The sequence below is a fragment of the Ostrinia nubilalis genome, chromosome 5, assembly GCF_963855985.1.
Source record: "Ostrinia nubilalis chromosome 5, ilOstNubi1.1, whole genome shotgun sequence".
In the NCBI taxonomy this organism is placed as follows: Eukaryota; Metazoa; Arthropoda; class Insecta; order Lepidoptera; family Crambidae; genus Ostrinia; species Ostrinia nubilalis.
In genome coordinates, this window is record NC_087092.1 from 15,513,579 (window position 1) to 15,539,351 (window position 25,773).

Genomic DNA, 25,773 nt, shown 5'->3' on the forward strand with positions numbered 1-25,773 from the left:
GAAATCTACCTGTTGCTTTGAGTAGGCCATGATCACATAAATGTGTGTCTCGCTCGATAGATGTCGTTGTTTAAGTTATGGATACGAATTAATCTTTGTAGAAACACATGTATTGTAGTTATGTGAAACCGTATTTTTACACAATTATCTACAGGAAAATTAAATTGAGTTAATTACTTCCATAGCTAGCATAATGTAATAAAAGACGGAATTTTTAGCGAGATGGTAATAGCGCCATCTTGTGAACTTTTTTAAAATGACCATAACAGAATATTTACTTTCTGAACCTAATCCAATAGATGACACTAGTAGTCGACTCACAAAGCCTTCCGTTTTGATTTCTAGATGGTTTCAAAACAGTAAAATAGTGTTTAGCGTATTATTATTGAGGCTTTATCACCTAATTTGTTAATTGTGTACGTAATCCGTCAATAAATACAGCATTTAATCGTATTGTCGTCTTTTTACACAAAATAAACATGGGATCTACATAGCGACATCTATTCGCGGCGGTCCGAACTTCCAAGTTACATGACGTTGTGTCCTTGCCGAGCAACTTTCGAACTTAGAACGTCTGAGGAATTTTGAATGGTTGCATTCTCTAAGTTGCCCCAAACGGCAGAAACGTGTACGGCGAAGTGCGGTCGACTCGTCGATGCGCAGCTGTCCCGCCGCGCTTGTCAATTATTAGTTTTTCCGAAACGCGTGTGTAAATAAACAACTTATTACTTTTCATTGCGACGAATGATGAAGTGATACAAATGTTTGTTTTATAATCGTGTCGATTTACAGTGGAGCGTTTGAATGAAACCGTAACCGCTTCTCGCAATGACATGGGAGAGCACTCTGTTACCTTTTGAGAAACCGGAGGCATTAAAATGTTTCATGTGGCCTAACTGACGCTTTTTTACTATAAATAAGTGTATTTGTTGATTGTAAGGACTATTGTGAATAGTTTAGTGACACTTGAAAGTTTGAATCGCAGTTTCCGATTCGGTCGTTTAGTCGTCTACACGTTTAAAAATGAGTGTTTTAAGTGGTTTGAGTAAGGCTGACATTAAGACAGCGAGCGATGGGCTGCTGGAGCTGCCCGAGGAGCGCCTGCACAGCATCATGCGCTCGGAGCCCATCACAGACGTCTACCACGTCGAGCAGACACCCTTCGCAAGGTCAGTCTCATGCCCTCTCTATCACTCCTGCAGTAGGTACCTATCCGACAGCGTACGGCAACTCAAGTGTCAAATATTTTTTCATTCATGCTCCATGTCATGCTCACGCATTTTACGATCCTATCATGTTTTGCTTTGCAATTATGCACTTTCAGTTTCCAATTCACGAATAATTAAAACGAAAACGTTTAAATATTTGTGCTATTCGTAAAAAAAAAAATAAACATGCACAGGTAATAGCTGTAATCAGCAGCTCAGGTTTCTTTTGCTCTTTGCCAGTAATCTAACTTGCTAACTAATTAATTACAATATTTTTACATCTTACTTTCATCCATTCATTAGGTGTTTTTAAACAATACACCTGTAGTCCAGTAATGTGGTTAGTCACGAAATTACATTGTTTACTAAAGACAGCTGACCTAGAGAAACAAAATTTTCAATAGTTTCTCAGCAATCAAAAATGTAATGACCTAATGATTTTCTTTTAGAGCCATAATGCTGAATCATAAGGCTGCCAACACAAAGTTATAAAATATTACATGAGCACATACACATACTCAACAGACATTTCATGGCCAATGTTGATAGCTTATATAATATGGCGGACTCGCTTGGCTAAGCACTATCATTGTATGCTACAGAGCAAGTAATACAATAGGTTTATGCAGCAGAATTGTGGAGACAATATGTTATTACGTACTGGCATTGTTTTTGATGTCTTTTCTACATTATCAGGTAATGTTTATCACATAGTCGCTGATAAAGTGAAGTGATGAATATGTAGGGGCTTGATAATGTGCGATAAGCTGGTTATTTTTGCAGTCTTGAGGAGTAAGATAAGGAATATTTTTTCAAGATTTAAGTCTAAAAACAAAATTGACACATAATCTGTATTTTTCAATATTTTTCCACTCCTCAATCATATTTAATTTTTATTGAATGTTAGATTTTGTATCCCAAAGTAGAAAAATATTGCATAAGGCTTTGTTATTAATAATTAAAATACACTTATAAATTATATGATAATGAGCCACTTAGTTGATATGGCTGTTGAACAATTAAGACAATAAGAATAATCATTAGAACAGGTACCTACTTGAGTAGATTTGCTGTATGAATATGCCTGTCTGATACTTGCCCCATGGACACTTGGACAGGTTCTGCCAGGTAATTAGGTGATTACATATTCCTAATTAATGTAGTGACTAAGTTTACATAGAATAGGTCATAATCATATTATCTAATTGACAGCAGATTAATATTACACCATGGCATCATAATCCTACTTAATATTGAAAATAGTTCTCCAGAAGTAATTCTATTAATTCATTTCTTGTGTATTTTTTACTTTGTTTTCAATTGGTAACTTATTTGAAATGTGAAATTAGATATAACATGTCTGGTAGAGGTCATTGCAATTAACTTGTACCTAGTTAAAGTACATAAGATTAAATACTGAGTACATAAATCTTTTGTATTTTTTATATCTACAGCTTTATAAGCACCATTTTTATTCACTCTCTGAGTTAATAACTTTTTTTTTCTTCTCCTGACAAGACTTAGTAACAAATGTATTTTTCAACCAAAAATAATTTCATAATTTATTATTTCTTTAAAAGTTTATTGCTCAAAAACAGCAGTAATACAATACAACTTGTATTATACATGATACTTTGTCCAGTAAAAAAGATAAAATTTAATACATCAATTAAATTTATAATGTAAATAGAATAAAAAACTTTAGCCATTATAGAATTAACCTTCTTTATCTACACACAATATTTTATTATCTAGCTAGGTAAGTATTTATTACAATTTATAAATGTATATGCAATTGTAGAGTCGATCAGCTGTACAATTTTATGATGGTAGAACGGTTCTATATTGGCTCACATAAAATTCTAAATCCTATTCTTTGTCTTACTACCGATTTGTGTTCATAATAATCTCTCTTCATAATTTTATTTTTCATACTTTTTTTATTCATACATTTTTATTACTACCATCGGAGCTCATAACAGTTAGTAATCATAATTTTTTTATCAATACTGTTACTACCAAGAACCATTTAAAATACATAATTTTTATTTTCAGATCTTTTTTCTTCATAACATTCATTGATCATATTGTTTTAATTAATAATGTTGTTACTAAGAACATACTTCAACTCATAATGTTGTTGTTCAGAATAATTTACCTACTTTATAACAGACATACTCGTATCTTTAAAAAATCATGTATAATTTAATAGAGTAGATAAGCATGCAGAGCATGCAGCATGAAAGCAAGCATGCAGCATGCATTGGTATCTCCTCGTCTCCGGCGCTGCGGGATGTGCAGCCCTTCCGCCGTTGCGTAACGAGGCTCAGGCACCCACGCTTGCTTCCGCAGTTTCGGCTTTTTGGATCGCCATCGGCGCCTTCGGCGCCTCGGCGACCAGCCTCAGCCGCTCCAGCTCGCCCGGGCGCCTGAGCCTCGTTACAGCGGGCGAGGGCTGCCCTCCCTCCGCGCCTCCGGCTTTTAAATTACACTCTAGGGGTAGGGCAGACAAGACTACGTGGAGTCGGTTTTGCAGCGATTCGTTTCTGTCACGTTAGTTTTGTGGCACAAAATATTGCCTGTTTTGGACCATTTCAAATTAATTTAATGTTAAAATACGATTTAATACCAATATTGACATCATGATTTTCAATAATATGGATAAATACACTTATGAGTAATAAATTTATGAAAACAAATATTAGGATACATCACATTTATGAATATTATAGTTATTTATTCGAATGATTATGAGTTTCGATCATTAGTATAGAAAAATATATGAAAACAAATATTAGTAAAAACTAAGTGTATGATTAGTGATATTATGAATATCAATGATTATGTTTTTAAATATGTAGGTTTTAAATTTTTTATGAAGAATGATCATTATGATATCAAATTGTATGAGAAATATTTTCGGACCTTCAATGATAGGAATTGAAAAGTTATGTAAGAAAATGCGCTACCTGGTAGAACAATAGAATTGGAGTCTTTCCGTCATTCTTTATTATTAATTTATCACCTGAACAAATTGCAACGTCTGCTCTCTGAAAAATATTGTATGTAAACCTACTTTCCTGTCTCTACTAACCAATTCAAACCAGTTTGAAATGGAAATATATTTCAAAGGACAGTGCCAGGGTCTGGACCAAGTGTTGCCCAGAATCAACCCATAGTGCATTTTGTTCCTCAGGCCTATACTAATGTGTAAACCGAAGCGCACTCAAATCTATCCCTGGAGTTAAGAGAAAAAAAGAGTTTTGTTTCGAATTATTTACATACAAAATATCATCGATGTATACGTACTACGCATAAGATTTCACGATTTTGGCATTAAATAACACTCGCTGTATTGAACTTAACCATACTGCATCCGTACACATTACTTTAGTGCGATTTAGACATTCTTTATAAACGATCTAGCGCTGTTTTAATTGTTTGGTAAGTTGACAGAAATTAATTATTTCCAAAATGAAGAAAGAAGTTTTAGTTTTCTATCCTTGCAAAAAGTCAATTTATTGGTGTATTACAATCGATTATTGAAGTTATTGTAAGCTAAAACTTCTTGCTCCATTTTGGAAATAATTAATTTCTGTCAACTAACCAAACTACTGCAACAGCGCTTGATCGCTTAAAGAATGTCGAAGTCGTACTAAAGTAAGTTGTACGGATGCAGTTTGGTTAAGTTTAACATAGCGAGTGTTATTTAATGCCACAATCGCGAAATCATATACGTAGTACGTATACATCGATGATATTTTGTATGTAAATAATTCAAAACAAAACTCTTTTTTTCTCTTAACTCCAGGGATAGATTTCAGTGCGCTCCGGTTTATAAATTAGTATTGGCCTGAGGAACAAAATGCACTATGGTTTCATTCTGGGCAGCACTTGGTCCAACTTCCATACATGGATTGGCTTGGCACTGTCCTTTATTATTTCAAATTATAGTCTTTTTCACCTAAGATGATTCGTATGACGTTTTGAGTTTGAAAGTTATAGAGATGTCACATAACTAAACCATAGCGATTTATCTATCGATTTTTTTCTAAGAGTTAGTGAAACCTACTTTTAGAGAAATATTTTGTATAGGTGTTATTTGACTAAAAACATGTTTTTTTAATCACAAATATTATTGTAACAATTTTTTATTGATAATATTCAAATTCCATGGACTTCGTGTTCAAAAAAACGATTCCTAAAAAGTACTGGTTCTATTTCTTTAAATTAAAAATTGTTAATTTATTTTCAATGCGTTTATTAAAGTCAACAATCGAAAAATATAGTTGATTTTTGAGATGTTTTTAATAACTAAGTATTCACTACAATCGATTAATGAACCGTGGAAATAATCGATTTTGTACAAATACCCCAGCACTAAATCTATTCCGTTTCACACATTGCGTACATTAAATAAAAAATATTTTTACATCGTATTTAATTAAAATATAATCAATAGACTCAGATTTTACAATATATTTCAAGACAAGTAGTTATTTTTTTTATTATATTGCTAATGAAATACAAATATTTTTTCAAAAATATTCTGCATATGTAGTATGCGTAATATGGATAACCTTGAAGTGTCATACGGATCATCTTAGCTGAAAAAGACTATAAGTATTTTAACACAATTGAATTAACCACAAGTTTCAAAATGCCACTTTTGTTCACTTGGAACAGGTTGGGGACTCATCAAATAATATGATGATTCATTCATATTGACCTTTAATAAAGTGTTTTCCTATTCATGTTTATGAATAAATAAATTTTAGGTTGTGTGTGTTTCTATCTAAATAAAAATCTATTTCTATCTAAAATAGGTTTCCATATTGTATTAAATATGGGTTATTGATACTGTTAAATGACAGAAATGAGTAAAAAAATATTCTTTGTTACTGAACTGATACTGTTGGACCTTGGACCTGCCATAACTATGTTACTATGAAAGCACCCAACTGTATTGCTTCAATTAAGCTGCCTGCTGTTTGTTTTATCTAGTAAGCAATAGGCTAGTTTCCTAAAAAAAATTTTTAGTCCGTCAATTTTAATATAAAAAAATATTGGACACGTATATTTTTAATTGTCAATCAAAGAAATAATTACAAAGTTATAAATAGTGCGTTGAAGTTCCGCGCGACGTCACAAAGTGCTGCACTTTTACGCACTCACTGACGTCACGGGCCTTTTCTTTAGAACTTTGGCACGCTTTATCTCTTTACATTTTCATTAGTTTTAAAAAGTGAAAAATACGTGTTAAGTAGTTTTTGATAAGCTAACTGACGGACTAATTAAAACTCTTGCTTTTTTACCCAGGAAACATCCCTATTAGTTCGATCATCCATTTGTTTACAAGTGGCACCAGCTCGCACATGGCATGGCGCAGCGCGGATCTTTCCATGCGCTGGCGCAGTGACGCGCAAGGTCGCTGTGCGCTGACGTCGCCGTCGCCATTATCGGTCGTCGCCGTCGACTTCAATCGCCCGACTAATTGCAGTTTTTTGTGCGATAGTCGCTATTCAGCCTCCCCCTGCCCCGCCGAGGCCGATCGGAACTGGTTCGGAGCTGGTTCCGCTGGTTTGTGAAACGAATCCATTTCCCCTGCCGGCTGCGCTGCGTACTTTGACAGATTTTACTATTACGTCGCTGTGAATTTATATTGAATTGAATGTAACAATGCCTCAATAATCCAATGGAAGCATTCATTTTATGCAATGGATGCTGTTTATTAGTTGAAACTATTTCGATGTATCAGTTACAACACAGTATTTTTATATGTCAGACGTTTTCAATGTTCTCAAACTGTAAATTTCCACAGCACCTTCTACCAAGGCCAAAAATCCAAAGCCTGTGTAGCATCTGGTGGCTGAGTAAAAGGCATGGCCACTTTTAAACCGGATATGCGAGTTCCTTCCATTCCATAATTTCTTTTTACAATTTGTTATTATGAACATAAAAATACGATTAGATAATTTCGGCGATTAGAGTATAGTTAGTGATTTATTTCGTACGTCATAAACGTAACTATCGAAAATAGCCTCGGGTCAGTCAGTTACGGCTGGTTTAAGTGAAATTCAACATTTCATCGTGCGGTGCACACTGGCGTTTAAGTAAATGAAAGGAATCGCTTAGTGGCCGCCAGCAGTTATTGGCAATTTCTCCGCGACGTCGCCCTGGGCGGCTCGTTTCCCGGGAGCGGGAGAGATAGCAGTTTTTGCTCGTCCGGCGTCGCCCGCGCCGGCGCTCGCTGGCGAGATGTAATCGTGGACTTTCTACAGCTGAGCGGTTGGTCGCCGGAGCGGTTTCACTTTCATGCGCGGCGGAATGCGGCCGGACCTCCGACCCGCGCCCGGCGTGTCACCGCTCGCACCCCGCACCCCCCACCCCCCGCACCACGCCGACCCGGAGCCCTTAGCGAATGCACATGCAACGAACACGTTTTGCATATTATTATACCAACGTCTCCCTCGCACCGTTGGCATAATACTCACTGATTACTGAATAAGTTTCTTATGGCGACACTAACGGTCCTCGGGCACCGCTGGCGATCTGGAACCAGTTCGTCAACGGCTTGCGAACGCCCTAGAACACAATCGGTTAATTCTGTAAGCACAAGCGGCCCGAATACCTGAGTTGGATGCCGGCGCCGGCTGGCGAGCTATCCGCGCTAATATCTTATTCGTGTCATTAGTGCGAAATGCCAGCCGTTTGGCACCCGCGGCGCCGCCCGCGGCCGCGCGTTCCCTCGCGGCCGATGCACCGGCCTGGCCCGCACCAGCTAAATTCGGGACCGTTGCATCACGCATCACTTTCGGTCTCGTTTGTCACGAGGCTATTTTAGATCGAGTGTCGATTATTAGAACGCTGTTTTTAGCCCTGCGAGCCGTTTGCCGCGCGAACCATTTTTGTCATCGTGACTAACTCGTAAAACACTCAGGAAACTTAATTAATTAGCTATAGAGACAACCTCGCATTTCTTATTCAAATAGGACGTCGAGCTAAAAGTGGATACAATAAGGCTATAGGTGAGTTTCAAAGTCGGCTCCAAGTATGCAGCGATTCTCGGCAGCGAACACAGCAGATATCTCGACTTTGCGGAACGAAACCCGATCCGTATGCAGTGGCACGCGAGCGAGGCCAGCGCGCCCGGTTGTCGCCGCTCAGCTCTGCAGTCGCTGTATTTTCCTTCCAGTAGCTCGTATAGAATTATTTTTTGATATCTGAACTCTGCTCCCACCCTTTCTAATGCCCTATTGAAAGCTAGCATGACTCGCGGGTCATAAAACATGCTGTTCGTTAGCGCGCAGCGTCACGCTCGGCAGACGCCCCGGAATGAGCCGCAGTTGGCAGCGGTCGTGCCCTTCGCGTACAAGGCCTCGCCGAGTGTTCACCTGCACAGGAGCCGGGGGCGGCTCCCAATGCGGCCGCAAGTTGTGCAAGCGCGGTGACACTCGCGGCACGTGGGCGATCGCCAGCTCAACTAGAGAACAATCGAACCTCATTCAAATCAACATCGGAATGCAGGCTTTTGATATCGTTACAAAACCAACTGTAACGGTGGGCCAATGTCAACATGGCTCCTGTTGACGTTGGATTGTCTCTATGTAAATACGCTAGCCGCGTACAGTTCGCTGCATACTCGTGTAGGCGACTAGATTTTCCAACACTCGGGTTGGGCACCGGCATAATGTAGCCACGCAGCATGGCTGTGTAGCGAAAGTCTTGCCGACCTTCGGCGTCTAGATATGGGCGTTAATAAGTGTCTCGCGTCTCGAGACACCTAATTACACGTTAGATTTTTAGAACAAAATGTTATCTTTCGTTCAGCTTTTACAATTTCGGATTGTGAAACTGAATAGAATGCTGTGATATATTCGCAGGAAGTTACACTGTTGCGTTGCAATCAGTCGGATAGATCGCGTGCTCGAGCAGATTATACTGCTGATATATATAAATATATCTGGTACACCAGCGCGGCCGCGTACCCCCGCTGACAATATTTTTAGTGGTAACTATCTTAAGTATGCACGGCCAAGATTGCATCGTTCGCTTATCGGCGATGCACCAGTTGGTTAAATATAGAATACGATCAGATGGAATATCGTAGAGCTAATTGTTTGTTTGGCTCTGCCGAAGGTATGCGTTTGAACGGAACCTGTATTATACTGAACCTATGGTTTAAGTCCATATAGGTTAAGAGATTCGCATTGTGTTTATTAACGCGCCATACTTCTGAATCAGGCGCGATCGTGAATCACAGTTATGAGACTTGTAAGTGATGTAATGCGTTGTTGTCGGGCCTTCCCGCGCCTCTGCGAAATTCGGACACGTCCTTAAAACGAGATTGCAACGATTGCATATTAAACTTGCATGAAATGCATGTCAAATTTTGCACTTTCATTTTATCCAAGAAGTAAATGTAAATGTGTTTTGTAATCCGCTCGGAGGTTGGAACCCTCGGATATCGTCGCTCGTGACTAGATTAGCTTTTATGGCCGCTTCTTATCGTATTGTTTATCATTGCAAATTCAATATTCCGAGATATCAAGGGCGCAAAGGGGCCACGACGAGCTAATATTGACGTATCTCGGTTACATTGTTTGTTTTCTTGATGGATGCGGTTCGTTATAAGATTCTTTGTTTATCCTCTCTCCCCTAACCTTGATAATTTCAGTGACTGTACAAATCTAGTTTCACGTGTGTGTGCTTCCGGATCATATCAATCGATGAACCAGAACGTAATATAAGGTAGTCACATGCACCCTGGCTTACGCTCACACCTATAATAAACATGTTGTTGAACAGCACTTGATGGACGACAAATCTGGAACAAAAATAGTCGCCAAGGTGTGGGGCAACGTCGTAACAAATTGAATTTTATCGCCCGCCCCCTAATTTCGAACTAATACAAACGTCAGTCTTGATGGATCTTATGAGCGGGCGCCGTATTGGCCGTAAACTGAGTTATTCCAGCGTTCCTCAGGGATTTATCGCACGTCAACCGGCGCTGCGTAAATATAATTAGAGAGGCTATTTATCAGCTCGGCGGAAGGGCGCTCCTATCGCCGCCGTAAATCTACCACCGCCGCTGACGGCTCAATCCGGCGAAGAAACGGAATGTCATACTAATGGCAAGGGCTAGGGCGAATTTGTCCTCGCGGATCTATCCTCCATACGTTACAATCAACCAGGATTACGCCGGCTTATTTGCGTAGTCCGATAGACCAGTCGGGGCTGGTCGTCTTCGGGATTAGATTAATTTATGACGGCTCTGAGCGAGCTAAACTTGGCCGTCGGCATTCCTGGCGAAAGCGCCTATTAGTGATGCTCGATGTGTTTCTGTCGTTTGTTTGCTGTCGCGGTGTATGTATGCAGTCCAAGGACAACGGCGCTGACCGCGACGCTGCGCAACGCTGTACGTCTTAGTGATGGGCCAACTCGGGAAAAACAAAACTCGATTTAACCCGAGTTAAAATCCACGTAACTCGGGTTGAACTCGAGTTACGTAACTCGAGTTAACTGGATGGACAAGTGAATGTTTTTCTTTTAAATTTTTACCAGTTTATTCCCTCAGCTTCGCGTTAATAGTTCAAAAAATTGGATCTGAATTTTCCACTATCTAAAATGGCTGCAAATCTTTGACTATCAGAATAATTAAAGCGTTATCACCAGAATTTTGCGTTATTTTTTTTACAAATGACGAGACAGTGCCTTAACCTTTTTTGAGGAGGCTCAACATCCAATGTGGTTGTCGATACCAGTGACTGCGATGAAGGTTTGTTATGAATTATTGAATAAACGAACATAGTCTTACTCAAATGATAGGCAAAATTCGCTCTATGTCGGTTCCATTCGGTTCACAAACTCGACTCGAGTTAGAGAGAATTCAACCCGAGTGAGTTCGAGTTACGCCCAACTCGAGTTAACTCGAGTTACTTACTCGAGTTGACCATCACTAGTACGTCTGTCGATGCTCATTTGTCTGCCGATACCAGCGTTGCCAGACGTCCCGATTTTGGCGGGACGTCCCGATTTTTAAATCAAATTTAAATGTCCCGCGCGGGACAGGCTCGGTCCCGCTTTTCGGAGAGAACTCGACCGTACGTGGCGTACGTACTAAATCTGATTTAAAATATTATTTTTATTGTTGAAATACATTTTCTATAGCTACTTTTGCTATCTATTGTCACGTAAACGTAATTTTAAGTCAAATAAAAATATAAATATTTGAAAACCTTTGATTATTATACGTTTTTTTTACTATGTCCCGCTTCTGACGGAAGAATCCCGCTATTTTCACTCAAAAAGTACCAAAGTCCCGACTTGGCGAAAAAAAAAACTGGCAACGCTGGCCGATACGTCAGAACTTAATATTATATGGAGACACTATGCCCAACTTGTTGCGCTCATCTTGACATTCTATTGCGAAAAAGCTACGAATTCTTACCACAAGTATGTACAACAGAATCTCGACTGCATTGAGATTCAAAGCCTACCTGACTGGTTATTAGTTTTAGCTGTTATGAAAATGTATATTGATGGCTGGGAGTGGCACACCAAGTAAAAGTAATGAATGCATGAATTTGCAGCGACAGACGCGTGTCTAGCGGGGTGGTCAGGCGCAGGCGCAGGCACGGACCGCCATTAGCATAACCGTGCACTCTCGCGCACCGCCCCGCCCTGCCCTAGCACACGGCATTGTGCACATACACATAACCTACCTCACCTCACCAACTCGCAACCTCTTACTTTTCCTATAATAAATGTCAGACCCAACAATAATAATAAACTCTCAACAAAATACAAAGAAAAAAGGAAATAAAATGTTAACTTTGAATTCAATGTCACTTGAATGTCAGCATCTTACAAAAGTTTAATTTTACAAATAATATGTTATAAGGAAATGCAATTTCAGTTAACCCTTATTGAAACTAACAATAAAATTACACATCAGCACATGCAAATCACGTACAGTCAATGTCATCCTTTATTATTTTATTGCTCGAGTGCGCTGTTAAGTGTCGGTATTGTCCGCTGTTTACCGAGGCAGGCATTAACCCTTTTCTTGGCATTGTGCATTTAAAGATACGTTGACCAAAACAAAAATATGGGGGGGAAACCAAAAACTATTTTTAAATGTTTTTTTAATACAACGTTAGCCCAAATACTACAGATTGTGTTACACAGTATAGAATCGCTACAGGATGCACAGATTTAATAGTATTATGCAAAATGTCAGACCGTTGACAGGCGTCTACGCACCGGCTAATAATTTTTATTATTTTCGGTGTTTTTTTTAAAGAATATTGGTGATTATTTGTAGTAATATGGATAGTAAATAAAGGTTTCTTGATGATAGTGTTGTTTTTTCATGCCAAAACTTGTATAATTATTCTTGTACGATGCGGATTGTCCGAATGTATCTCTAAATGCACACTGTCAGATACGTAATAATTTACTTTCAATTTTGAATGTATCTTTAAAGACACATTGCCAGGTTCTCATTGACTTTATTTTATGACATTTTTCATATATTTTATCGCATAAAAAAGGGATCATGTTATTAGTTAGTATTATTTAAAGCTGTAAATTATATGCCGATGTGAGTTTTAATTAATGTAATAAAGAATGTTGTTTTTTGGACAACTTTGTGCTGCAGCAACAAAATCAGGCGTGCAAAATGCTGGTTCTGGTTCCAAAATCTGGTACCAGGTCGAAAGTTAGTGACGGTGACACTTCAGCTGATGAATTAGAAGCCGCACTTAGCCTCCTGATTCTCTTGGGTGGTTATCTTCCTACTCCAAACAACCCAGATCACCCCCAAAAAGCGAGCAGCCTATCCAGGCAGCTGCATGCTTCTGGTTATAAAGCTGGTGATTGAAGAATTTCAGCCAGTTCGACTGCTGCATAGTTTCCCAGAGAGTTCCAGAGATCAATTTCCGCTATCTTGCATTTCCACTGTAAGTTGGGTATCAAATTATCTTTAATCGAAGACGTGAACACAGTTCGGTACCAGTTGGCGTCAATACCCCTCGTATTTTTTTAATGGTCTTGCAAGATTCCTATGTGTCCTATCTGCATTTGCTTCTCCTGGATGGTAAGAGGGGTGTGAGGTTCAGGAGGTACTCCAACGACGCTGATGTAGTGGTTCTTATACATCCAAATGCAGCTATACTTGCAAGGCGTTACAGACTTTGAAGTGGGTTTTTTACTTTGTTTTCAGTTTTTTGTAAAAGATACTTATTTTTTATTTCTCAAATAAGGAATAGCTTAAGGTTTTGTAGTAATTTTCATTTAAATAACTAATTTTTACTAACAAACAAACTATGTTTTAATTTACTACAAAGCTGGCAATGTGCACTTAAAGATACATACTATATTTCCAAAACTAAAAACCTAAGATTTTTTTTCGTATTTTTTACATGATTTTTACTCGTATCAAATCCAATATTTATAGTGTAAAACACAAATCTTAACCAAAACCGTCTTTGCCAAGTATAGGGTTAAAAGTATTCTCTTTCTGTACGAAATGCGAGTGTATCCATGAATATTTAATGGGACTCCTGCGCAGCCCTGACCTTTATTTTGGCCTTTCTCCGTGGCCATTGTTCTTGCAGAACTGCATTCAATTTATCTAATATTTGTATGTTTTGTTGCAGGTAAGCGCGAACTGGTTGAAGGAGCTCATTCTAACTTTGTGGTAAAGTAAAACATTTTTAATAATATTGCTCGACCTCGTTTGTTTAACAAGATTGCCTTTTTTATTGATCGAAGTTCGATGCAACATCCATCTTGTTTACAAATAAAAAAGTTTCACCTCAGGCTGACGTAACCGATGAACGATCTAACCGATTATCCTTTCGACCGCTGGCGCTGACTCACACGTGTGGCCGTTAAAATGTTCGATTTAATTAACAATTTCTGGTGACTTACGAAGTGGATATTTCTCCCTTGAATTCCTGTCTAGTGCAAAAGCTGCTGGAACGGGGCGAGGAGGGAATCGTCATTTTCATGAGTGTCATATGCTCAAAGATGAGGTGTCCACGTGGCTGCCCGAAAGGTGTTAATTGGAAACTAATTGGATTAGAAAAGTCTGCACGGACGAGTTCAACGTTCTCCATGATGGGCTGAAAACTGTCTCGCGTCGTTGTTAACGCGTCTAAAAAGGCCATTAGCAGTGCTGCGGCTGGGTATCGTCACTGCCTAAGTTTTTTGTCGCCAAGACAACTCGCCTTCTTCCTAGTCGGCCGCTTTGATTAACGACCGTAACCAGACACCGTGTGTTTCCATCTCCTCACAACCCACATGAATAAATTAATTCCTTGTACACCCACCTTCTGCTTAAACGGACTTGTTCAAGAAATTAATGGCACGTATCGGTGTAAATCAATTAGATACTGCGATGTAAAAACTGTCGTGAAGCAGTAATTAGATTCAGTCTTATTAATTATATAAAAATTGTTCAGTGAGAACTAGACAAGTAGGCAACTGGCAATGTATCGGAGTTGGTTAGATGGGATATTACTTACCGGAAATAATAATAAATATAAATGTATTAATTATTAGTAAAAATTGCATCAAGAATTAATTAGCAATTAATTATTGCATGATGAAGCCCTATTTATTTCAATCGACTGATATAAATGTTCATGATATGGTCCGGATAGCAATGTCGACGGGGAATGCGAGCAATGTGCGAGATCAAACAACCCGTGAACTGCGGATGCTGGCACGCCAAATGTTCCTCCTCACAATGTTGAGACGTCTCTCGTCTTGCTCCTGTGCGTAGAAAATGCTCACACCGTCCCTTTCCCTCGCTTGTTTGCTCGATTTTGGGCGAGTGTGGCCGATGACAAAGCGTCACTTTCTACGGCGCACGCGCAGCGGCAAATGAAGTGTGTCGCGTACGCAGACAGCTGCGCGATAGACTCTGCTCTAATGTGCACCGGAAACCATCAATTTAGATAGTGCGCCGGATTGCCACCGCGAAGCTTCTGTAGGATGCAACTATTATATGGAGGAAACTGTGATTTATGACCTTCATTGTTTTGTGCTCAAGATTTCTTACTTCATATCCTTGCTCTAATGAAACTCATTGATTTAAATGTGTTAGCGAATACTCTCCCATGCCGAAAGCACTGTTCATCATAGAACCTCAAAATAAATAAAGCAATTCGTAAAATAAATCGAGACAGGCCACATCTGCTAACCCCAACCCCAGTCCCCCACTTCAATCCACTTATGTCAACCAACCCCACAAAATAGACAATTTGTTTCTATTAAGTTGAATGATTCGGCTGGTCGACGTGGCCCCCAAATCCCAGAATCCATCAGTTTAGTTTTAGTGGTAAACACGAAAGGTGAGATTCAGCATCATTGTGAATAAGGCCACTGTAAACGGACACAAAGTTGCAATCTGCAGCCGCTTTTCCGTAGCCAATCGCATATTGCCAGATTCACATACGCGCTCGAACACGAAGACACTGCACGGCTGGTTTTGCTTACGATTGCGGGTATCGGCCGATATGATCGTCTCTTGCATGTTATCGTCGACCACTTTCTCGAGTCGCAGCGAGCGGCCGCGCTGCCGAAGTATTGTTTATGAAAAGCGGGTCAGAAGAAAGCGATAGAGGGGCGAGAGCGACTGGTCACTCGCTGATATCTCCCGGTGAAGAGGTCACGGCCATTATACGAAATAAGTTGAAGACGCTTGTGAACTCCAAACAGACCGTTTGTTGCTACCGTAACTGTAACAACGGCTATTTTTAATCCGTGAACGACCGATAATGGCACGGTTTTCTCTTTTTTTTACAATTTTTTCTGCTGATAATTGCTTTTGTGGTAGAAGTTTTTTCGTCTTTCAGTTAAATCGGTAAAAATATTCCCGCGTAACATGCACGTTTCACAACATTCGTTTGATTTTCTGTTTCTGTGAATGTACGCGTATTCAATACTGAAGGTGCTGCGCGCTGTAGCCAATTAGGAATGTATATGTATTTGCGCAGCACGCGCCACGTCTAGAGGACAGTTCTGTTTACCGGAGTCACTGTCACTTATTTTCTCTATTTTGAATTTCTACGCACAAGCTCAACTCTCAAGTGCCTAAAATGCAATTATTTTATTGCAAAATTGAATATCGTGTTTGCACTACATAGTGGTTAGTGCTCACCCCGCTATCATGGTTTCCACAATAAATAAGCTTACATGAGTTTAGAATCGCGAGGCAAATCGTAGCCGTATCTGCGCCGGCGCAGCCATATTTTACCGCGGCGCTACGTCCCCGTAATTGGAATTCAGCATTTTGTCCCGGCTCGCGCCGATAAATTTACATCTCTTCCTCTTCTGCCTGACTTAAGCTCTTACAGAACTCGAGATTTAGAGGTCTTCGTGTCCTATAAATCGTAGAATATAGGTACGTAGGCTTTGTGGCCGATTAGATGTGCGCCTAATTGACAAAAGGCTTAAAGAAGCTAAAGTGAATTTAGAAATTACATCCTGGCTGCGAATAATGTAATCCTGCTTAGAGGTATTAATTCAGTCGGTTTACTAAGAAAACGTTTTTACTAAAGGCACAACATTTGTAAATGAAGATGCCTAAAAAGTAAAAATGTACCTACGCAATTTAACGTCATTAATTTAGCAACGTAGTAAACGAAGTTTTATTTGGTTTAATGCTCTAGACCTTGACGTTGGATTGATGTAACGTTGAGGCTAATTAGTTAATTACGGACATCGTAAATTCGATATTGTTTTCCCCTATAAATATCCGCTCGTTTATGAAATTGCTTATGCGTTCTCTATGTCGCAATAGTAAACAATGTTCTTTAATCAAAAGCATTGGATTAACAAATGAATAGGACTGTCGATGTCGGTGCGGTTCCAATTAGTGGGTACGCATTTAAATGTGAATAGCAATTAGTTATTATTTATAACGTATTTGAATAAACCCTTGCAAATAAATGTAAAAACGGATCGCTAGGTGTTTGAATGCTAACCAGCGAGCCGTCTAATAGGCCGTGGGTGCGCCTACGCAGCCCACATGTAGAGTATAAATCACGGGGACATGCGACGTCCGCCAACTTTTCATCGCGTTTGCTTAGCGGACATTAGGAAAAACATCCATTTGCATACCAACTGTGGGGAGATATATGGGCTTCCAGAATTGAGACTATGAGAGGCATGCTATGGTGTGGTGTTGTAATGCAAGCGAGGAATGAATCAATTTTGTTGTGTCCATAACCATGACGCACCGTTCCCATGGTAACTTCATGTAGGTTTATGTATTGTGCAATGCAATGTAATGTGTATCATTTAGTACCATATAAATGTTTTTTCTTTCTTTCTTTCAATGCAACTTCCCAGTTATAATAATCTTCCCAGGTATAAGATAGTTTTTGCAAAATGATTTGCATATGAAGCTTTCTAAAGAAACATATTTATTAGGCGCTAGGCGCTACTATTGGAAATTATATCCGGATATTCGGATATATTAGCTTTTTAAATCGAAGGAATTGTCAGCATGTGGTGACTGGAACTTAGAAATACCGTTCTCAAACATAGGATTACACTAACAGACAATTTATTGTAATACAGTTGTTACCAATTCCAGGGGTGCTCAGCGCTGGGAAAACAGCCAATAGTTGCATGCGCACAGGCACGTGGTACCGTTCCTGCGAGCAATCCTGAATAGGAATGGCGTTATGAAAGTAATGAGGACGACCGGAGATGCATATGCACATATTCTAGCAGTTACATGCAATTTTCTCGCCCAGATATTTAAATACATTCAAGTTTCGTACGAGGAGTTCACAAGATACCATACTCTTGGAACACTCGATCTAAATATTTCATGCGCATCACCAATATAACATAATTGGGTCTATCTGTCAGCTCGCCAAATTGGTTCCTTAACGCTTATGACCCGAGTTTCGTAACATTGTCATGTCAAGTTGTCTTGCAAACCCCGTAACTACTAGTGGTACGCGGATCACTTTCGTCTTCGGTCATTAAGGTCAGCCTTAGCAAACCTAGTCTCCATGTTGTAATATACCAATTGTATTTTCCATTTTACAGGCTATAACATTAACATTAGTTTTGTATTTATCTTTTCCTGGAATGTTACTAATATTTGATGTGATGTCATCCATAAATTACTCTCAAGTGTTCCTGTTCAATATATTGACGCATGTCTGCAATAATGTTGGCTTATTCTAACTGCATGTATTACCACTTCATACATTTTATATGCATAAACGGTAAGCAGCTTATTTTTGCCCACTTCCACATATGGTAGGAGGAAATCTTTAGTGCGGATTAGTATAATTCGACAAGTATAATGTTTGTAATCTGCCCGACACCAAACACAGCCGTGAAGTATCAAATAAATCCTGAGCCGAATATGTAGCGAGACGTATTAATTTCGTTGCGGTCGATAACACGTTGACTTTATTGGACCTTGATGTTTCTATTGAGGGATTTGCTCTACTAGTGTTAAAAATACGAGTACTATGTTTTTCCAAAGATTTTATTTTATTGCCTTTTTGATATAGGTGTACCAGAATCTCATGGCAAATAGGGAAAATACACTTTGTTGAGAGCAATACTGGGGAAATTGGAATAAACGATCTTGATACTGTTTAATTTTTTACTTTTATTACTTTAATATTAATGAACATGAAGTACGAATATACATTTTAGGTAGGTATGTGTATGAAGAATGTTGTTAGACATCAGGTTTTTAACATAGGAAAATGTCTTGGAAATTAAATAAATCGTATATTACTTTAAGTAACTAATTTTATTATGCATCATACTTTTAACTTATCACTTCATTCAGAACTAGAAAACGATTCTAAGAACTCCACTTGCATTTCTTGTTCTTCAATAGACAGATGATAAAGATAAAGAGATACTGTAAATAAATTGCTCTTCCAGCATTTCAATGGAGAAGTTCCTGATGTTAAAAAGACTATATTTCTCTGAATGGGATTAAAATATATACCAAAACTAAAAAGACGGTGAAGTTTTTTTTTAAATCGATCAAGAAATGTCTGAGAAATAAATTATTTATATTACCTACATATTTTCGCGTGGAACTGAAACATAGGCGGTGCCGTTCTTTTTGTATATGGCCAGGTCTGGGATATTTTGAAAAAAGGTTACAAAATTTTACTAGGAAAGAATCTTGAGTGACCCTAGCTGAAAAATTCAAAACTGCTAGATTTAAAAAAATGATCCTGTCAACAGTACTGGCTCGATCAGGGGTGATTTACTGTTTGTACTCCGAATGACTGTCGTGAATACACCGATCAAAATAGCGTGAATAGTTATGCGCAACTTTAGGGCCCTGTAACTTATTTATTTGTAGAGATATTTTCATGATTATTTCACAATTATTATAAGTTTTACTTATATTTATTTCAAATTTATTTAAAAGAAAAAAAAATGGAAACTTCTCCATTATTCAATCTTGCTTTGATGAAATCTTTTTCAATTTTCTTTACATGGTCATAATAACATCTGCACCAATTTGTGAGATATACCTGAAAACCCCGATAAAGCAGCTATTAAGTAAGAATAATATAAAAAAAACACAACCCTCCTTCTGAAGCAGTTGGGTAATAAACTAAATGTATCAAAACATTTTAGTCCAACTTACTGTCAACTCGATGACGCGCTTTAGAATCAAAGATTGACTTTGAATTATTCCTTATTTTACAATTCACATTGAAAACAATATGCGTTGCTTGAACTTTTTCGACTTTTTCAGAAAAATAACAAATAGTCAAGAAGAGATTACAAAAATTTTGCAGCGGCTGACAGATTTCATAATTTTCTTTGACAGGTGACAATTAAACCATAGACAATTGCCATATGAAAAACACACTTTTCCAATATTTTTGTTTGCCATGAGATTCTGGTACACCTATAGTTTGTACATTCTCCGTCAAATATTTTCTCTTCAAATTACCACAATACTAAGCATTAAGGACATGCACCATGAACATTTCATGACATACAAAACAAAATTTGCATATAACCGTCGCGAGTCTCGCGAGCTCGTTGGTAATAAGGTTTCCGAAAATATCATCCAAAGGTCGCAAATAAATTGCTTAAGGAAAACAAGTTTAAACGGCGGTTATTAACATTGACAAGGTATGCTAACGTCTTAAGCCAAATTCTCTTTAACATCTAGATGCGCGTACGCAATGTTTGGGTTAAATAAGCAAGCGAGTGTCTAAACGCTTCCGCATACAACCATGATCAGAAACACATGTCTTAGTACAAATTAGTATTAAGTGAGAACCAATTTGAACGCCTTGTGGGTGGCAAGTGGTAACCGGTATACTTTAGTTTTTTTCTTTGCCCAAATATATCTGGTGATTCATACCTCCTGCGTAGTTTAGCATTTTGGGAGGATTAGGATTGTGACCCTAAAATGGATCACTTATCGGACGATCAGATTCCAGTACATAATGTTGTTTTGTTTATAAACAGCAAATTGTTAATATCAAAGAATAGTTGTGTAATTAAACGAGATTACCTTAAAGTAAAAGCTATCACACTTATTATCAAGGGGAAGCTCGCTGATAATGAGATCGGTAACATTTAGATCCAGGAAAATATAGTTCACACTTGCCCCTAATTATGTTAATTATAATGAGAACGAAATTATCTCGCTTCCAATGTCGGAGCGTTCGTTTTGATTCCGTCAGCTTGAATTGTGCGTTGAGTGTTGACAGCTAAAAGAATTTAATTGGATTATAAAATAAAACTTTACAGTGCCAACGGAAAAACTACCGGTCATGCTTTTACTAACTTTTAATCTTTTTGTGAGGTCACAATAAACTTACTATGTGGCGACACCACGCCTCATTGGCGTTGAGGTAAAAGTTACAGTTTACTTGTAAACAATGATTCATGTTACGGGTAAAGAAATGAACAACTATTTATTTCTATCCTGTATGACAATATAGTTTATTGCTGTACAATTTGTCATGTGTTAATTTACTAGCTTCTGGCCGGCGCTCTGCGTGGATGTCATAGGTCTCTATCGAAAACTAGTTTAATGTTTTTTCCACATTTCAAAATTCATCCCTCTTTTGACGAATAAAGAGATCACCTATCCTAGGTCCCATTAGAGCATCATCAGAATTCGATAGGGTTTAAGACGTGAAAACGAACGAACTGACAGAAAGTCTCTACTTTCGTATTATGATTTTAGCATTGGCTAATCTAACTGAATGTCACCGCCTAGCCTCAGTACGACGACGGAAGCTCTTATGGCTAATTAATTTCGGTTGATATTTCTCTCGTAAAACTGCTAAGTTATTGCCTGTTAACGCGGAATTAATGGTCCAACAGCGGTGACCTCGAAAAGGCGACTTGCTTCTTTGTGACTTAATTTTTATCTGAATAGGGCCACTTTGTTGTTTAAACGTTTATCGCACCCAACTAAATCGTTTTTCACCTTTTATAGGATGGTTAATATTTTTAAGTGGATTTTGGCTTCCGCACCTTTGTCCCATGCGTCACTTCTGGCGGGAGATAAGATTGGGCTATTGTGACTTACCGTCACAGTAAGCGACACATTTGTCGGATTTGATAAGGCACAAATACATTCGCTTTAACGCACAGGATCTCGCAGAATAAGAAATTCAATTAATGACACATACGAGTACAATACTGATGCAAAGTGACGTCTGATAAGATTCATGAATATTATCGGAACAATAATACAAGACCTAATCGATTCTTAGGTTCTAGACCTAGTAGGAAACGAATCATAGGAATAACTAATAACTAGCCCAGTCATATCCTACATATCGTTTATCATAATATTGTGCGCGGCGACGTTTTATCTCTGCCGGGCAGGTGGGTGTCCACCGCTTTAATATTAATTGATCCTGCAGTCTGTTGTCTTGTGCCCGTACATAATGATCCTTTAGCCGTCGTCTCCTGCCGTTACATCATTTACAATAGAAGTCCCATTCGCAAGATCTGAATGCTGAGAATTAATCGAATTGGAATCTGTTATTGAGTTCTGTCATTATGCACAGTTAGTTGCCGGCAATGGTCGATGCTGATGACTTTCGAAATCTAATCTTTGAGAGTGTACATGCATGGCACAGTTAAACCCAATCGGCTACGTCGCTGATGCAGGGTTATCGAGGTGATCAATAGACCGTGACTCACTCGCACCGTCTTTAATTTGACGATCATTGCCAATGTTTGTTTGAACAGTTATTCGGCATACATTTCCTGTCTCGGGTACCTGCGTTTTGACGGCGCAAACTAGCTGTTGTGGTGTTGGCGACCCCGCGACCTTTATTCAAATAAGAGATTAAGGCACGGCAGTGTGTTGGGCCAAGTTAGTTTGGCCAGCTTTATTTTTGCAGCCCTTGAAAGATTTTTCTTTTGTTTGGTGGATCGAAGCGACTTTTTGTGATGATCTGAGTGGTATATGATCATGTAAATTGAAGATCACAGAATGTACAAACCATGGAGTGCGCTTCTCCGACTTGTTTATCTTTATGTCGATGATATAATATTGATAGAGCGTTGTCGCCGAACTTGGCTCATGTTCTCGGATAGACCAGTTCAGACGGATCCTTCTCTGGCCGGCCACACCTCGGCGGCTAACGGGCTGCGTATAAATGGACACGCTGGGACGCCCGTTAGCCCGAGGTCACGGCAGGTGCCGATTTGCACTTGACGGCAGTGAATCTCCTATTTTGGCTCGCATTGTCGGAATATACGTCTCGTTATAGACCCGCATTATTAAGTCTGCTCCCAGGCTGATCTCCGACGTTTGCCGGATAAGCCGCATTAAACTCTGCTTGAATAAGACATCGTCAATAGAGCTCATTTTATCGATCTTTCAATAGATGACGACTGATTTGATCTCTTATTATCGCAGAATGACATTGTTGTTTATGTAAGAGCTATTAGTATTGTTTGCTTTATGTCAACGCACTTCAGTTGCTTTCCAAATCGACATCAAAATGGTAATCGCAGTAATTACAATTAATTTTCGCTCGGAGAACCGAGTACAGGCAGTGGATTTATGTTTTTTATGAGCTTATGTATTCAATTTACCGATAGTGTCATATTTAATAGCCATTTAACTGGTCGATATTGCAATATATCGAGAATATTGCCGGCGTCTCGGTCCCGATCAATCAAGCTCAATGTTCGGTCTCGCCTTGCCGCGGAAGAATTAATACTCCGTTTATTGTTTATGAAAAACAAAAACATTGTAAAACATTTAACGCTTTATGAAAGGTAAATTGATTCTTAATAACCGAGCCATTAATAAAATAGCCAAAAACGTACACGCGTATGAGTGACTGCCGCAATTTCCATATAATTTATTTTATTACGCAGCCATCTTTAGGCGCACCGCCGATTTTAAAATTCCCTCATTATAATATTATTTTCATGTTTTTAGCGTTCATAAAGTTATAAACAATGATTATAGTAACAACAACGAGGAAACCAGTGCGCTTAATCTATAATAATAACATTGTCGTACAAACTGGTTACCGCGGTAAATATGATTAAATATTAATAATTCCGTTGTAAATCATGCATAGTTAAATCAGTTAGTATTAAGACTAAGGACCATCCTTTTTTTTTTTTTTTTTTTTTTTTTTTCGGTGGTAAAAATGCATTGAGTTGCATACACCCGCCGCTGTGGTCAGGCGACGGGTTATGTGGGGCTCTCCCCTCCAGAAGGGAGGGGCCTACCCACTAAAAATCCACCATCTCCGTCTCGCTGAGCATAGATGGGAGCCGGTGTAGCGAGGCCTTTCCCGACATGTTCCACCTATGCGCAGACCGTCTGCTATGCGTGCAGACTCCATCTTCGACCACGCCATCTTTTATTTTACAGTGACAGTTTTTTGCACTGCCACTGACCACTCGGAGATATACAACTATATACAAATTAATGCTACAAATGTACAAAGTGCTTATCTATATTTACATAATATACAATGGAGGCCAGCGGGTAGGTGTAAAAGGTCTATCCGCTGGCACTCATAATGGACCTTACGCTATGACTAGTATTTGACTAGGTGTCAGAGACGACGCGCAAAAGCACGTCGCCTCCGGCCCAACCTTCTCCGCCGAGCAGGGTCAGCGAGGGGATCTACCTCCCTGGCTCGCTCGGCTTCCTCCTTTGCCGACATAACGGTCTCGCAAAAGATTTTCACCGCGTCCCATCCGTTGTCACTGCCGACCATGGCTCTGACCACCGCCGGCAGTGTTACATCCAGTCCGATATGTGCGCGTAGCACAGCTCTTTGTTGTGTCCATTCCGGGCAGTCTTCCAAGGTGTGCTCCGCTGTATCAACAGCGGCGCCACAGTGGTGACATTGAGGTGTCCTCTCCCGACCAATACGGTGCAGGTATTTCCCGAAGCAACCATGCCCGGTCAACACCTGCACCATGCGATATGTGAGAGAACCACTGCTCCTCTCTACCCACTGTCGTAAGCAAGGTTGTAGAGCGGCGACTGTTCGATGCCCAGCACTGGGCTCCTCCAGCCATTCTGCCCACTCATCTAACATCAAATCACGGGCCTCCTCTCGCCAGTGCTCGATTTCGCGGGGGGCAGGAGGGTTACCATCGCGCCTAGCGGCAGCGGTTCGGTAATATACCTCTGACAGCACCTTGGCCTCGAGCTCCCACGGTGGAGTGCCCGCGAGTGCACATGCTGCTTCCCTTGAGGTCGTGCGGTATGCCCGTGCTATCCTTTGTGCCATTGTTCTTTGCGGCCTCCTCAGTGTTGTGGTATTGTCTCGCCCTAATGCATCAACCCAAATCCGGGCGCCGTATAGGGCCATAGATCTAATAACCCCTGCAAAAAGGCGGCGACACCCCGTGCGTGGGCCTGCCAAATTGGGCATAATCCTACTCAAGGCACCGGATGCCCTCAGTAGCTTGGGTGCGAGAGCTTTAAAGTGGGCCTTAAAATTCCACCGGCTGTCAAGGACCAGTCCTAAGTACTTCATGGTACCCCCGACGCCGATGGAGACGCCACCCACAACAAGTTCCGACCCCACTGGCGGTCTTTTCCGTGGCCCATGAAAGCAAATCGCTTCCGACTTTTCTAGTGCTACCCTAAGCCCAAGTCGCCGAATGCGACTTACAATATGCGCAGCTCCAGCTGTCGCTACAATGGCCGCCTCCCTAAAAGTATTCCCCTTTGCCGTGACTAGGGTATCGTCGGCGTAGCACACAACACCCACGTCAGGCATTCCTGGGTCACGGATGGCCCAGTCGTAGCCAATGTTCCACAGGAGTGGCCCTAAGACCGACCCCTGCGGGACACCGCACTCCACTGGCCTCCTGCCCCAGCCGTCGCTTGTCGGGAAAACCACTTCTCTCTCTCGAAGGTAATCGGTTATGATTTGCCGTAGGTATTGAGGAACCTTATGATGTTTCAGAGCCTCTTCAATACATTGGTGGGGTAGAGTATTAAAGGCATTGGCGATGTCTAGAGACACCGCCACTACACATCCCCCTCGTGCCACTTCTCTTACGGCTAGCTCCTTTA

At 39.8% G+C, this 25,773-nt stretch overlaps 1 protein-coding gene across 2 annotated transcripts in view; it reads left to right on the top strand.

The window, feature by feature from the left end:
• Positions 1 to 605: 605 nt before the first annotated feature.
• LOC135072036 (serine/threonine-protein kinase 17A) overlaps positions 606 to 25,773 on the top strand; it is a 185,429-nt gene continuing 160,261 nt past the window's right edge. For both annotated transcript variants that reach the window (XM_063965960.1, XM_063965961.1), the window contains exon 1: positions 606 to 1,169. In XM_063965960.1, coding sequence (XP_063822030.1) covers positions 1,024 to 1,169 — 146 coding nt within the window. In that variant the 5' untranslated portion in view covers positions 606 to 1,023. The remainder of the gene's footprint in view (positions 1,170 to 25,773) is intronic.